Source organism: Xiphophorus couchianus, chromosome 8 (assembly GCF_001444195.1).
Source record: "Xiphophorus couchianus chromosome 8, X_couchianus-1.0, whole genome shotgun sequence".
NCBI classification, from domain to species: Eukaryota; Metazoa; Chordata; class Actinopteri; order Cyprinodontiformes; family Poeciliidae; genus Xiphophorus; species Xiphophorus couchianus.
In genome coordinates this window covers 3,148,386-3,165,097 of record NC_040235.1, presented here as the reverse complement: position 1 = coordinate 3,165,097, position 16,712 = coordinate 3,148,386, and the positions used below count along the sequence as shown (strand labels likewise).

At 37.1% G+C, this 16,712-nt stretch overlaps 1 protein-coding gene across 1 annotated transcript in view; it reads right to left on the bottom strand.

The window, feature by feature from the left end:
- The window catches only part of onecut2 (one cut homeobox 2), a 36,938-nt gene extending 23,489 nt beyond the window's left edge, over positions 1-13,449 (bottom strand). The window contains exon 1 of the mRNA XM_028025674.1: positions 12,264-13,449. Within this exon, the coding sequence (XP_027881475.1) occupies positions 12,264-13,311 (1,048 nt within the window). The 5' untranslated portion in view covers positions 13,312-13,449. The remainder of the gene's footprint in view (positions 1-12,263) is intronic.
- Between the last annotated feature and the right edge of the window lie 3,263 nt (positions 13,450-16,712).

The following is a 16,712-nucleotide window of genomic DNA, read 5'->3' as shown; positions in this document are numbered from 1 at the left end:
ATCACAAACAGTTCATTTAATGGAGGATCTTTACACTCAGATTCTGAACCAGGTGACTGGAGGCGTTTTCAGCAGAACCAGGGATTTTTATCTTAGAGAAGTAAATAAGCCAAAATCGAAGCATTTTCCATCTGAGTGTCTTGAGTCTGTACACTCCAGTTATCGATTAATTAAATAGCTGACGATTGTTCCAGTAATTAATTAATCACAATTAATACGATTAATCATTTCTGCCTTAATTTACCTGCATTAAAATTTAACGTTTCTAACTAAACATTTGACTTTTGATAGAAAAAGATCATGCAAATCCTTGAAACATTTTATTTGTCATAATTTAACATAAGTTAGTATGAGTCATAAATTCATATGAGGATAAAATGTATATATTTCTTGTTCAGTTATGGTTTAATTATTTTTCTTTCAGCAAATGGCTTTTTTTGAGTTGATTACTAAATTAGTTGACGATTATTTCAACAATTGTTAATTAATCCCATTAATCGTTTCATCCCAAATTCGATTGTTTGTCTGATGATCTGAAATATTTAACAGAAGAAACCTGAACAGCAGCCGATGAAAATATGAAAACATGAAAACATGAAAACATGAAACCAGATCCAGCAGGTTCAGATTTCATCTGGAAAACATTTGAAATCTTTTCACCACCAAGCAGCCGAGCGGACTGGCCGTGTTTCCTCCGTAGAGCCTGGCTGTCACGTTTGATTTGACCGCCCTAATAAAGCTGCGACAGAACCATTTTCTCATCTGAGCCCCGGCCGCTCTCGGCCCGCCAACGCCGCCGCCGCTGCGCCTAATTGATGTGGACAGTCAGAAAGGAAAATCAGTGCAGCGCCGCTTTCACTGGCCACGGCTGTGATAAACATTTTAAACTGTTTACCACAGAAATTTAAACACAATATGAGCCTGAAAGAGACGATTTTTAACCTGATTTATACACATCTGATGAATCCTAACAACACGACGTCCACCTGCCTCTCTGCTGCTTTACATGCATTTTTCAGATGTTTTTAAATGAAATCATTTGCATTTAGAAAACCAGATGACTCTAGTATTTCTCCAAAATAAATTTTAATACAAACTTAATGCTCTACAATTAATCTCAGCGTATCAGAGACGCTTCATCATAATTTAAAATGAAGCTACAGAGGTAAACGTGCCAAAAAAGAAATATTATAGAACTAATAGCAATATATTAGCAGGTTATTTCAGAATATTGCTGTGAGCTCCAGTTGTTATGTTTTTGATCCTAAGGTGTAAAAATCTAATAATTTTAGAGACTAAAACCATGAACCATCATCTGCCCAGCAGAAAAACACCAGTTATGGTTCAAACAGCAGGAAGTTGGACTGTAAACGACTGAACCGCCATTTTCATTAATCATAATTTACATTTGTTCATTTTTTATTTCAGTTTTATCACAGAATGTTCTGCTTAATGTGATGCTGCCACCGTCTAGACTTACTCAGAAACTTTCTGAACCAAACATGTACAGTTTATACATCAAAACGCATCAATATTATATATACATCAATATTTCTGTCTACTTTCCCCAGTGTTACTCCACCTGCTGTAGGATTTACAGTTTCCTGTCGGATTCCCCCAAAGTGCCGAGGAAACACGTCCAACTTCCTATTTATTGCTGTTGAATCCCAGCTCTGAGTTTTCTTCATGTCAGGAATTAGAGGGTCTCTTTAACCTCTCGTATCTCGCACATAAAACACATAAAACACATGAAAATGTTCAGGTGTTGGCAGGAGAAGGTTCTGCCTCTTACGGGTCCAGGTTTTTTTCAGTACAGCTCATAGTTTGTCCACAGCGACGGTTTGATTGAAACTTAAATTCTCGTTTTTCTGGCTGGTAAAAGAAGCTGGTCAGAAAAGGCGGGAATCACCATGGCAACTAGCAACACTAGCAACGGTTTCCTAGCCTCTGGTTCTTAGATCATGCAGCACTTTTTACTTTCTCATGTTAATCTGTTATCCTAGCAAAGCTAACAAGAGGAAAAAGACGTTTCATTGAATGAATAAAAACAGATGAAATTGTCTTATTAAAAAATAAGATATAAAATATTTTAAATGATAAAATAAAATGTCTGAATGTGACCGAAAAAAGCTTATGATTAATGAAATGTCAAATGCTTGAGACCCCTCTCTAAAAAACAAATCTAAAAACATTTATAACTGGGTATTTTAATAGTTTAAACACCAAATATACCTTAATATTCATTAATACGAACAGTAGAAACAGTCTCAGCGCTACCACAGAAGCTAACATCTACAGCTTCCTTATCTCCACTTTTCAGGGTTTAGTAGCCAATCAGCACCAATTAAAATAAATGGCTGGAAAACAGTAGATATAAAAAAAAAGAGGTATAGAAAATCTTAGAGAGGATTTACAGCCCAGGATGGGATTATCTGGAGGCTCCAAAAAACTTTTTGTTTTGTTTTGTTTTTTGTTTTATAAAAGCAAATTTCACAAACACTGAACTTTATGTAAAACTCATAAACCCAACAGTGATCTTTATTATTATTTTGAGATTGTTGTGAGTATAAACAATAGTGAAATATTGGAAAGTTATGAAATTATAGTGCAGTTAAGATGCTGAGCAGTGGATCAGTTCAAACCCACCGATGGATCAGGCACCAAAACGTCTCCACCCAGGGCCCACATCCTGCCAGCTCCAGCCCTGCTGGCCCATCAAAGGTTTTTACAACATTTAAAACCAATTTATTTATATGAACAATAAACTGCTATACCAAATTAGAGCTGCTCAAAACATGAAATATCTAAAATTTTCTCACAAAATTAATGTGTGTCAAATCATAACCAGCGTTTACTGTTTCCAACGTCCACAGTTGATATTTTTATCCAACCAAGATCAGAAAAAATACAACATTTTGTCTCATCAGAATGTCGTTCAATGCTGCAATAATTAATTTTTCAAATTGAACAAAAGTGAAGAGCAGCTAAATCAAAGGAGGCGCTAATTCCAGCAGCGTGGTTCTGATGTTTATCCGACTCATCAGTGGGAATAAAGTTGGATCCAAACTTCGTCACGTCTCATTTTCCAGCCTCTGGCGCTGCTATCGACAGGCTGAGACAGAGATAACTGTATCTGTCAAATCTTCTCACACGGACACAAACAAACATCACGAGTCTCCTGAAATCCACTATCACAGATCGATGGCGGCCTGCGCGAATGCAGGAGGTCAGGAGAGAAACCCTGAAAATGGACGCAGGCTGCAGCCTCTCCTGGTACCTGCTGGTAATCTGTTTCATAAAGCCGGGTCCGGCCTCATCAATAATGCACCGGCTCTGCTGCTACAGGATGCATAAAATGGAAAATATCTCGTCTTCCAGATTTGCTGCACAATTTCACCCTAAGTGGATTCTTAAATCTCCTCCTGCTCTGCATTAGAAAGGTCATGTTTACATCTGCAGAATGTTCCACATGAACACCGAAGACATTCATGATGTGATGAGTGAAAAATACAGGCATGTAATCACATTTACATGATTTATCATTTCTCTTTTTACCAAAACTGGATAATTAAAATCGTCAGTCTGGTGATTTAGTCTCAACTAAACCTTTTCTGAAGGACAGTTTTGTTTACAGAGACTTTATGATTCAGTTTATTTGTTTTTTTCTTATTTATTTTGGATATTTAAAAGGTTTTTCAGTTCCACTGTTAAATTTTTCTTAGAATTTAAAGTTTATTGATCTTTCAGAAAATGTTTTTGCATATTGCAAGTATATTAGTTGAAAACGATATTATCTTTTACCACGATAATTATTATTCAGAAAACATTACTGTGACAGGCCTACTCATGTATGAAGGCTCATTATTTACTGGAATTAAAGATGCAAATCTTTCAAAATCTGGCAACTTGATTCTGATTTTTAGCGTCACAATTTAATTTAATTCTGCCTGTTTTTTTCCTCCAATAAAACATAATCAGTTAGTCAAAATGTAGTGAAGCAGACTGAAATCAATTTTTGAGCATTTTGAATCAATCAGTTACCAGGACTCGGATTTGTAATTCTTTATAAAATTGATCTTTTTCTACACCTCTAATCATAATTAGTCATAATTAGGTTTTTGTTTACCAGGTTTGTGTGTAAAAAATAAGGATTGTGACTTTGGTTTCGGGTTCTAACAGCATAAAGAGATACATACAAATATATAAATTAGTAGTGGGACTTAACTAAAATATTTTATTATTTTAATTGCAGAGTCTGTAATTAATTGCCAAAATGAGCAACATTTTCATAAAAAACCCTAATAAATAGACACAACAATCATTCTTGGAGATTCTTTAGAAACGGACAATAACATTAGCATTAGCATCTGTGCTGCTGCTACATTGAGATGCTATTTTAAGCTTTGCTGATAAGCTAACTCCTTTTAGAACAACATGAACACAATAATAGTCTTTTCCAGCAGTTATGAACCAGAAATTAATTTCCATTGGGCAAAAAGAGAGACGTTTGATATAAAAGTATAAAAAGAAATGTGATTAACTTTCAACTTACTACGTTAAAATCCATGTAGCATAATCAAAATGAATGTATTAAAGGCTCAGCTCTACTTTTTACACGTATCTGAACAAACGTTTTGTAGAGCTCTGGACTTATAGACTTCAAAATGAGCAGTTATAATCTTAACGCATTAGGGATCAAAAGTTATCAAAAGCTTTTAGCTTGCGGGCATGGGAGAAACAAACTCACAGCTGTACCAAACATGCTATGTGTCACCGCAGAACAGCACTCAACCCATTCAAATGGCCATTTAGTGACATCACTGTAGCTCCACCCACTTAGAACAGGAAGTGACATGTTTTGATGGGGGATGTCCTCCTTTTACTCTCAAACTCGTGTTTCTGGTGACATGTACGTTTGATTCTAAATCACACATTTATGAACCCATTTTCTGCCAGCTGTGCCACTTTCTGACACCTTATGACGTCAAAGTTTATTAAAAATTCACTCCTTTTTTTGGGAAATTAATATTTTAATATTATTAATGAAATAACAATATGGACCTAGAACTTTTTCCTCAATATTAAGGAATTGCCTTAAAACAACCTTCCATAACTTGCTAAAAAGTTACTTGTAAGTTAGTTTTGTGTTATTTGAAGAGTACTAAGATGCTTACACAATAAGATAGAGCAAAAATACTTGGAAAATTTGGGTATTTTTGCAGTGAATTTACTTTTGTAAATCCAAGTTGCGCAATTTTATGATCAATTGATCATTGATCAGTGATCAATTTTATGATCAAGCTAATAATGACACGAAATATGCTGGGAAGAGTCAAAGTTAGAACACTGTCCTGTCAAACAGGGTGGCGGCAGCATCATGCTTTGGGACGGTTTGGTTCTGGTGCATTGGAAAATATATATACAGTGGAGCAGAAAAGGAGGAATTCCTCTAATCTTTCAATATCACCTCAGACAACAACGATTCCAAACTCATCCAGGATTTATGGATCATCATTAAAAGTTGGATCAGAACCAAAAACCAACCGATTCTAATGAACTCAGAGCCTCACATCCACTTCCAGCTGAAATTTCATCAAACACATTTGGTGGAGAAACAAGTTTTATCTTGATAATGATAATTAAATTCAGGTTTTCTGTCATTTTTCACTCGTCTTCAAAGGCAAACCGTCCAAACAATGGACTCCTCCTTTCCTTCTCCGCCCGTCTCCCTCCCTCCATCTTGCCTGGTTAACCCGGCTGCGAGGTGAAGAAGAAGTGAAGTGAGCAGACCGAGGCGGGTCACGCTGAGATTCCCATCAATAATTCATCGGGCCGCTGCTGCCTCTGCTCTTGTGTTCAATTCCCCTGACGACCACATAATACCTCCTCCCCCCTCGCCAAAACGAGAGCGAAAGGGAGACAGGTCCGAGGAAGGAGAAAATGGAGAAAGAAAAGGCTTGGAGATGAGATGGAAGCAGGAGAAGATGCTAAAACTGTTTTAGGTTGTTGTTTTGACCTGCTAGCTACATGCTATGCTAGCTAAATGACAGGAAATTAGCTTTGAAATCCACAGATACTGTAACATGTTGACGCCTTTTAGGACTAAAATCACCAAAACATCCAGGATTTATGGTTGAGTTTGATAGAAGTAATATTAATATCTAACTTCCTGTTTTGTTTATTTCCTCAAGTTCAAACACTAAGCTAACATCGCTGATGCTGCTGACGCAACAAAGACTCGGATAATGAAGCTGCTGTTCAAACCAGACCTGCTGCGTAAAGATCCCATCAAATGAAGAGGTTATTATTAAAGAAAATATAGAAATTCTGCCATTTTTCTTATGATTTTTGCAGCAGTTTCACTCATTTAACTCTAAACAATTAACTGTAATAAATACTAATATAAACTTATGTTATCATTTAGTGCATAAAGTATTTTTTAAACTCAATGGAAGATATCATGGGTTTTGAATTAAGTTAGCGTTACTATTTGCATCAGTGTAAACTTCAGAAAACATCAAGAAACAACATAAAACAACAGATTTTCTGTCATTGACACATAAATATTAATTCATATTTACATAATTTTAAAGGCGTTAAGTTGTTCAACAAACTGATCACTTTTCCTCACTTTCTTCTCCTACTACTCTCCAATTTGCATCATTTCAACTGTTAATTTTAGTTTTTCTCTGTTTTTTCTCTCCATAGAAGCTACACATGGTCTGGAGTTCAGTTTTAATAAAATAATGCCAACAACTAAACTTTTTTCCTCTTCTCCTATTACCATTATCATTATTATTTTTGCTTTTCAGATGGAAACGAATCAAATATTTGATCATATTTGTATTTTTCTGAGTTCAATTTTTCTAAAAACTGAACATGTTCAGGTATAATCAGCACAAATGATGACAAAATGTTGATTTTTTCATGGTTTTGTAGCAACACTGATATAGAAACACAGTAAATGTCCTGGAGTCAAGAATCAAACAGGAGCTGCGTCAACGACGACGACCTTTGACATGTGGAGTACCAATTAAAATTTTAGGTAAATTAGGGCATTTATGAATAAAAACAAAAAAGAAAATCCTCTTAAAAATCTCATATTAGCAAATAATCCATTAATATTTCTGCATAATTTGTTTTTCTATGAATAAATAGAATAGTAATGAAGTTGGATTTAAAAAATAACGAATTACAGAGAGAAAAATCAAATCAGTTTTCCATTTCCCTGCGACGCTCGGCTTGTCTCATGGTCTGGGGAAAATTTGCTTCATCTATTCTCTCAGATTCGCTGCCCTGACCTTTGACCTCAGCTCTATTGGGTGCTTGTAGCTTTGCTCCCTTTGTTCTTACAGTCACTGTAAAAATACCTGAGAGGCTGAAGGAGCTTAATTTTATATTTTTACAGGAACGAAACAAGAAAACCAAGCTTTCATCGTTTTAAAATGTTGAAAATGAACTACTGCTCAGACACTTTTAACAAAGAATTATATTATTTTAAAGATTGATGGGCAAAAGAACTGGAGGCATCATAAATACCCGACTTATTACAACAAGAATAAATCCCATTTCTGATAATAAATATTACTGAAATGTTAAACTTGAACTGTTCATGTTAGCATACATGATATAGATGTTCAGATGTTAACTGTTCATTTTAAGATAAAGTCTTTCAGATTGTTTATTTTGGCTCAACAGTTTTGAATGTTTTACGTTTTATTTTAAGTGTTTGGAGCGAGCAGCTTCTTCATTAGAGAATTAAATTCAATTTGTCTTAGTGAAGCTATTTTATTTTGTAATTGTTGTCAACTGTAGTTTGAATCACCTAAAAGGTTAAAATTAGCTGTATAGTTTTAATTATCAGTGTTAGCAACCACTAATTATTAGCTAGACGCCTTTACATGTTTATTAGTTTATGTTAGCAGATTAGCGAAGGAGTTTCAAATGTTTTTGAATTTCAGTTGGTTATTTTAGAAAAACAGTTCTGGATGTTCAAAATTTTATGTTATCTACTGTATAATATTAGAAAAAGACTTTCAGATATTCAATTATTTATGTTAGTGGAAAAGTAATGGATGTTTATCTGTTAGCTAAATGTTTTTGGATGTTTATTTGTGTTAGCGAAACAGAGCCACATGTCGACCGTTTCAGTTTAGCCAAAGAGTTTTTGGAAAGTTGGTTTTGTTACCTTAACAGTTAAGAGTTTTAATTGTTATTATCAGAGTTTTAAATACTCCGTTGTTCATATTAGCCATTATTCATTATTAGCCAAAGACAGATTAGCATTGAAACTGTTTCAGACGTTCAGCCCAAGCTAGCTAAAATTGTTTGGATGTTTAAGTTTTCACATTAGCTGAAAGGTTTGGAATGATTCTCTCTTTCTATTGGCCAGACAGTCACGTTTGCTGCTATTTATTTTTACCTAAAAGGTTTTTGATGGATAGTTGTTTTGTATAGCTACAGAGTTTTGAAAGTTCAGTTCTTCATATTAGTTTTATTGGTCATCTTAGCCAGACTTAGCTAAATATCTAGATGTTGGCTGTAGATGTTCCATTTGTATTGCTAGCTAAATAATTTTGATTTTTAAAGGTTTAACCCTTCCTGTTACCTGACAAGTTACAGGAATTTAATTGTTCAATATTAGCTAAAGAAAATCTTTGTTGTCAAACGTTTTTAGTCTAACATCAGCCACAGTCAGGTGAGTTAGTTTCTGTATTTTCTGTAACTTTCTGGGTTTAAACCAGATTAGCTTGGCGTTTAAAGAGCATTTCAGCTTGGAAAATTCTGCAAAAGATGATTTGTTAGTTATTAAAACACCAAGAAATGCTGGCTGTAAAATCAGAACATCCGTTCTCAGTGAGCTGTGCTTGGTGGAGGAGAAGAGCACCACCCACGAAGTGAGCATAATGTGAGCAAATGACTCCACACAGATCAGATCCACGACATTTTACAGCACACACGGGCGGAGCGGCTCACGCCTCAGCCTCCCGCCTCAGCCTCCCGCTTCCTCCTCGTGTCATTTCCTGTGAACCTGCCTGATGAAGCAGCTGTCTGGAAAATCAAAGAACCGCCTTAATGAAATCACAGTCAGATTCTGCAGAGATAATCTGATCCGGGTCATCGGTCCACTTATCAGATCCAGGGAAACTTCAGCACTAATTTCTGATGCATTCTTACAGAGGAGCAGCAACTGTTACAGTAATAAACCAAGTTACTGTTTCATTTATGGAAAAATGTCTATATAACTATACAGACATTTTAAATTTCACATCATGAGATATGATTGTAATTCCAACAAACTGAGGCAGTAATCTAACTTTAATGTGATTAAATCTCATTATTTTGGGAAAACATTGACTTTACTCCTATTTTATATGTAATCAGAAAGATTTAAACAGAAATATTTATATTTCTGCAGAGTAGATATAGCAAAGATGCAGGTGAAAATATTTCAAATTAAAAACGAAAAATCAAATTTCCCCAAAAATCAGGAGCTTTAATTTGAAATCACAAAATCTTTATTGAAGTTTTTATGCAAATTTGCTGTAATTTATAACTATTAAGCTTTTTTGCACATATTGTTACACAATCAAAGAAATATGAGCCTAATGTTACTGATTTAACTCATGACATATATATTATACACATTTTATATTTATTTAAGCTTTTTTTTTTTTACTTTAAGGAGGAATTTCTAAAGGAAACATTTTAAATCTGATATATTTATATTCTAAATATAACAAATAAATATAATGTTTGTTAAAATCACTTGTTTTGTAATTTAGAGTTATTTTTATCCCTTCGTTGGAAGATAAAAATCAGATAAAAATCACTATTTTCCTGATTTTTTCTGGATTGTTTGTCAGATGAGGAAAATAACGTTTGAGCTCAACAGTCTGGAGAAACATTTACATGAACTGAGCAGATAAATGAGGCCAGCAGATAAAGACGGACGTCTGTGATTTGCTGCAAATGTTGCCAAACATCCCAAAGTTCAGGCTGTGATTATGAAACGCTGCGAGTTTCACAACAAAAAACAACAGGTTGCAACACGAATCCAAAATATTACAATTAACATTAAAATTAATGATTCATGTGGAAGAAATGTAAAGAAGAGCAGAATGTATTTTATTTAAAGTTTTTACACATCAAATGAAATTATCACAGTATCTATTTTATAAAGAAGTTTCTTTTCATTTTATTCAGATTTAACAATTATGTTTTCAGATTTAAATAAGTAATTTGTTTAATGAATTTAAACAGATTCCAAATACTTAGATATTCTTCCTCAACAATCTGCTGAAATATGTTAGAAAATTAAATTCAGATTTTTTAAAAATTAAAGTTTATTTTTATTGTACTTAATGCAGCATAAAATGGCAAAATGTATTAATTTTTTTACATGACAGCAACATAAAGTCAAAATAATTTTACTCCTGCAGAAAGCTGCTAAACACAGTTTGTACATTTGGAGCTAAATTAATTTCTTTAAATAAAAATGACATAAAAATAACCAAATAATATTCTGTTATTTTTTAAAACAATATAATGGGACATTTTAGGCATAAAATAAAATGCTAAAATATGAAAAACCCTAACCCTAACCCTAAAACGAGATGCAACCTGAGCGTTTTCACATGAATAATAATAATAATGATGATGATGATGATGTTAGAACCACCAGGATGAGACAAAACGAACAGAAATCCGTCCAGTTTTGATCCAATCTGCCCACAAACCAACAACAATCAATAAGAGCGAAGCAGCCGGACCCAGAGGAGGTTCTGCAGACAATAGAGGCTCGCAGTCGGGACACAAACCGGGTTTTCCTCACTAGAGGGGGCAGCAGACCCACCGAAAGCTCCTGAGTCAAACACAAACCTGCCCCGTGAAAAACACTACATATAAAAACACAACCCATTTTATTCACCGCAAATTAAAAGAACATTTTAATCCTGCATTTGTTTTAATTTAATTCATTTAACTGAATATTGGAGGTGAATTTGATTTATTTTCCTGTTTTCGGCTCGCAGGGAGAGGAGGATGGAAACCTGGAGCCTTGGAGCGAGAAGTCAGGAGCTGATCGAGGGGAATCCCACGACCTTGTCATTTCCTATCGATCCGGGTTTGTTATTGATCAATAATGGTAATCAAAACACCAGTGATTCCGAATAATCACCACTCAGACGAGGAGGGCAGAGGAAACCAAAACAAAGCTGCTAAGTGTGGGAATTTTTTAACATTTCCTCCCATTTCTCCTGAAACAACCAGAAAATCAATAATAATAATAATAAATCATAAAATATAACATTAAATCATCTTTTTTTATATTTTTTAACTAGACCTGATTCCAAATAATTTTGTATCTCAAGGAAAACTTTTAATGAAGTAATTAATTTTATTCTAAAGCAGGGTGTACAAACTTTCTGTTAGATGGGCCAAAAGTATCGAGTCAATAAAAAATAAAATGCAGCAAATAAAGGTTTTTTTTGGTAAAGAAAGGAATGTTATTGATTTTAGATCCAAAACTTAAAAAGGATTTTGCAAATTTGAAGTATTAAATTTAACAGATTTATTCTCTGGATTTCAGTCACTTTCTTTCAAACGTTTGTTACTTTTAGCCAAACATTTATTTTTACTTTAAAAATAAAAAATCTGATTTGGATGCAGCAAATTTGGCTTTTCAGGTAAAATCTCTGGATCGACGTTATTCTTTTTATAAAAGACAAATATTTGTTTTGTATTTAACAGATTGTCACCTTCCTAAAACAAACACTTTTTGGAAAAAAAAAAAGTTTGTTTGTTAGCATGAAGTAATTTTAGCAACAAAAAAAAAGAAAAGGAAAAGAAGTAAATAATAACCTCTTTTTGCCAGAAGATCAGTTGGGCAATAAATAAATAACTTTTTTGTCAAAAACATTTTTTTTTTTTTCCGTAGCCAAAGGTGATTTTGGCAAAATTAGGTAAATTAAATAACTAATTAACTCCTCTTTTTTGCCAAACGATGCCAAAAAATTACTTTTGACGAAAAATAACTTAGGCCATTATTTCAAGAAGGTGACGATTCGTCAATAATAATTTTCATGCTGATTAAAATTGGAAAAAGTGAAAAGTTAATTAACAAATGTATATTTTCCGTTAACTGAAGTCAGGGGGGCACAAAAACAAAATCAAGCCTTGGGCCACCAATTCGCGTTGGACGCCCCTGTTGAAGGATCCCCAGGTTTCCCTCCAGGTTTCTCCGGGTCGCTCCGGGTTCCTACCTGCCAATCTGAGCGCCGACATCCGCTGGAACTCGGGCTCCTGCAGCCACTTCCACATCCTCCGGAAGGTCTCCCGGCCGGACTTTAGTTTACTCCAGGGCTTGGGGTTCCGCAGCAGGTCGGACAGCGTCCCCTGGGAGCGGCACAGCACCCGCTGGGCGAAGATGGCCTGCGGGATGCTGTACCTCTTCAGCTCCGCGGTGATCCGCTGCGCCACCTCCTTGGTGTTGATCTCCTCCAGCTGCCCCGACCCGCCGCCCCCCTGCGTCCCCGAGGAGGAGGGCGGTCGCTCCCGCGTAGGCGCCAACACCGGCCCGTGCGACGGCGACTGGAGGTGCGGGTGGGGGTGGTGGCCCGGGTGGTGCATCCCGTTCAGGTGCGGCATCATCCCGGCCGGCGGGCCACCGAGGCCTCGGTGCTGGTGGTCGAAGTTCAGCATCTTGTCGTGGGTTGCGTGCGAGCTGGAGCCGTAGTTGTGGAGCCCCTGCTGGGTGTTGTGGATGGAGCCGAGGCCGTTACCCAGCACCGGGGACAGGCTCTGACCCATCCCGGACATGTGGTCCTTATACGGGCTGTAGATGTTGTTCATCCCCGGCAGCCCGCGCTCGTCCCGCATCAGGGTGAAGCTCCCGCTGACGTTCCCGGGCAGCCGCTGGTGGTGGTGGTGGTGGTGGTGGTGATGGTGGAACTTGTCGGACACGGTGGAGATGGGCGGCAGCGGCTGGAGCGGGGTCAGGGTGGTGTAGGTGCCGCTCATCCCGGGGGACGTCGCGTCGCACGGGACGCTCATGGCGTGGTGCAGCGGCAGCGACAGCTCCGGACGGTACTCCCCGCTGCCCTCCAGGATCATCCCGGACACCATGGCCGGCCGCGGCGCCAGGTCCTGGTGGATCCGGAGGCCCGACGAGCCGCCGCTCATCAGCTCCGCGTCAGGGGCCACCCCGCCGTGGAGGCTGCCGAGGCCGTCCATTGTCATGTCCGGGTTCATGGCGTACGCGTCCAGGTCCTTGGCCAGGCATCGATAGGCGTTAGTGTAGGCAGTCTTCATTCATCTGTCCTCTCAGTCCATTGGGTCGAGCGGAATTATGTCTCCTGCTGCTCCTCCGGGATGGGTCAGAACCGGTACTCTCCCCGTCCTCCTCCTCCTCCGCCGGCTCCAGCTCTTTGTGTGTTTCTCTGGATCAGACGGGCCTGTGCGGCGGCTCCCCCATATCCAGCCCTCTCCTCCTCCGGTGCTGCTCTGCTCCTCGGAGCGGAGCTGTCCACGGTCCCTACCCGGCCGCTCAACCCACCCTGCTGCGGGAGGAGGCGGGGGACGGACCGGGCTGCCGCTCCGAGGAGGCGCGAACCGGAATGGCGGCTCTGCGGACCAATCAGAGCCCAGGAGGGAGATGTGGAGGGCGTGGCTAAAAGCGGATCCGACCAATCAGCGAACTGAGGAGTAGCAGCAGTTTACAGCGTGACTTTCCACTGTGGGGTGAATTTACACACAATTTCTGTTCATTTTCACACTGTGGGTCGTTTCTATAGAGTATTAATGACACGCTGAGAAACTAAAATAAATAAAATCACGAGAAGAAAGTCAGAATTTTACAAGAATAAACTTGTTCGAGAATAAAGTCGTTCAGCATTAGGAATCTGTTCAGTTTTAGGAACCGGTTCAGTTTGGGGAATCTGTTCAGCATGTTGGGAATCTGTTCAGTTTTAAAGTTTTTCAGGAGTTTAAATCTGTTTGTCCTGGAAATCTGCTGCTCTTTTTCCTTTTCCTATATATATATATATATATATATATATATATATATAAATTTGTACATCAAAAGATGCACAAATATCAACACTTATGAAAATACATAATTGAAGAATTTCAGTTAAAGTTAAAAATCCTTTCTTCTCTGTGGATGTTTATTTATTTTCTGTACATTTTAGTCTAATAAATACAATATAAAAATCAATAACTGGAGATCAAATGTCAAGTTTAGAAAATATTAAAGTCTTCAGATAAATACTTTTAATAAGTTGGTGAAATTAATTTCTCTTTGACTTTAATTGGTTTAAAATCAGATAAATTCAGTTTAAAATGATGAAGAAAAATAAATAATTCAGCTTCTTTCCTGATTTAAGTCATAAAACCAGGATGCTGCTCTGGTCGCCTGTTGGCCATGAAATCGTCCTTTAATGGCGACACAAAGGCGGCGTGTGGATTCGACCCGCTGTGTTCAGACGCTGAATGCAGCCAGAACCAGCAGAACCAGCGGAACCAGCAGAACCCAGCGGAACCAGCAGAACCAGCAGAACCCAGCGGACCGGTCCGGACCGCAAAGTTTCTGCTTCTCGGCTCAGAGTTTCATCAAAAGAAGAGAAAAAGTTTCAGGAAATCAACACAGAAAACATCAACAAATCATCATTTAGGAAACACAATAATAAAAATATTATTTTGTATATTTACTTAAATATTGGTTGCTAAGTTATTTATTTATTATTCCACCTTTAAGTCAAAGAAATGTTTTATTGGATTCATTTACATTTTCAACATCCTGATTAAAACCACCTGGTTTTCCTTTGGGGTTAAAGGTCATTTTAATCAACAAAAACATTATCAGTAAAAATAAATATGTTTTTTTTGTCGAATTAAATGTCGAGAATTTATGTTAAAGTTATTCAGTAAATTGTTAAAGAACAGGAACAGGATGCAGGTGAGTTTTCAGATTTTGGTCCAGATTTTATTTTTATTTAGTGAATTTTTAAGTGTAATTGTGACACATTGCACTCAAACACTGTAAAAATACCAAATCTTACCGAGTATTTTTGTTCAGTTTCTACTGGAAACATCTTAGTTACTTTAAATAAGACAAAACTAAGTTATAGTAACTTGTCAGCCTGATAGTTTCTGCTCTTCAGTCAATAATTCCTTAAAATTGAAAAACTTTGAATTCTATTTGCAGATTATTTCAGTTATAATATGGGAAAATATCTTGTCATACATAAAATAATCAATAATTATAAACTTCAAATAAACTCCTGTATCTTGATGAACAGTTTTAGTTTTTTCTTATTTAAATGTTCTGACATATTTACACCAGAAACTAAACCAAACTTTTTTAAGATTTTGTTTTTGCAGTGAACTTTTTGCACATTGCTGCACTTTGTGTTTATTCAGATCAATAATGTAACATAAATAATATAAATATTTTTTGATTAAAATTTGTTTTCATCTGGAGTATTTAAAACTGCTGAGATTTAATCTGAATTTATTTCTATATCTGTATGTAACAAAATTAAAATCTAAAGAAAATAAATGGAATATAAAATTAAATTGTTCATATGTAACAATAAAAACATTTTCTAACTTATTTAAAGTTTTAGTTTTTATTTGTATTTCTGATCTGATTTCTGGTTTTAAATCCAGACGTCGATTCCTGGACGTTGTTTTGCAAGAGCGGAGCTGAGAGGGTCAGAGGTCAGGGGTCAGGTGACCCAGCATGCACCATGTGATCTCTGTCCAATCTGACCTAGATTCTACAAATCTGATCCCAGAAATATTCCCAGGAAGTCGGATTACAAGATAATCTGGATGTTTTTTAAACATTTTATGAACAGTTGAGATTTTTAAAAAGCAGCTGATCAGAAGGTGATGAAGACGAGCGGATGACGAAGGTCTGCATTGAACTGATGACAGGTGGTGTCAAAGCTGCGGTTCGGGGGCCCCTGAAGGGACTTTAGACTCAGGAATGTCCTGACTTGGCGCCACATGGACGCCGTCCATCAGGACGACTAAAGGTTGAGAAACGTGGACGAATCGTTGCTGCGGCTGATAAAGAGACAAACGTCCAGGATGACGTCCTCCGTCCTCTGATCCGTCCTCTGATCCGTCCTCCGATCCGTCCTCTGATCCGTCCTCTGATCCGTCCTCCGATCCGTCCTCTGAGGACAGACGCTGGACGCCGAGTCCAACTGGGCTGGAAGAGGGAAAAGAAACATGTCTTTCATTCTCTCTGTTACTGATTTATTTATTTTTGTCTTCCTGTTTTTCTCTCTTTCATTCATTCTTTCTGTCCTTATTTGTTTCTTATTTTTTTTCTTCCTTTCCATCTTTTTTCTCTTTTTCAGTTTCTTTCTGCCTGTTTCTGTCTCTCTCTCTCTCTTTCTATCTTTTCTTCTGCCTGTTTTTATTTCTCTCTCTATTTCTTGTCCACTTTGTGTTTATGCTGATTTTTCTTTCTCTGCCGACTCCCAGGATGTAAAACTCCTTCCAGTTTCTCAAACTTCACCTTTCTGCCATTTTAGTTTCCTTTTTTTTCCTTTCAGCCACCAGACTCACATTTCTCTGAATCTCTTCTTTCTCTTCTTCTACAGTTCTCCAGACGAACCTTCGCCGACTTTTAAAAAGTCGCTTTAAACGACATAAAAATCTAAGAAAAGAGAAATTATAAAAACACAGAGAAGCTGAAC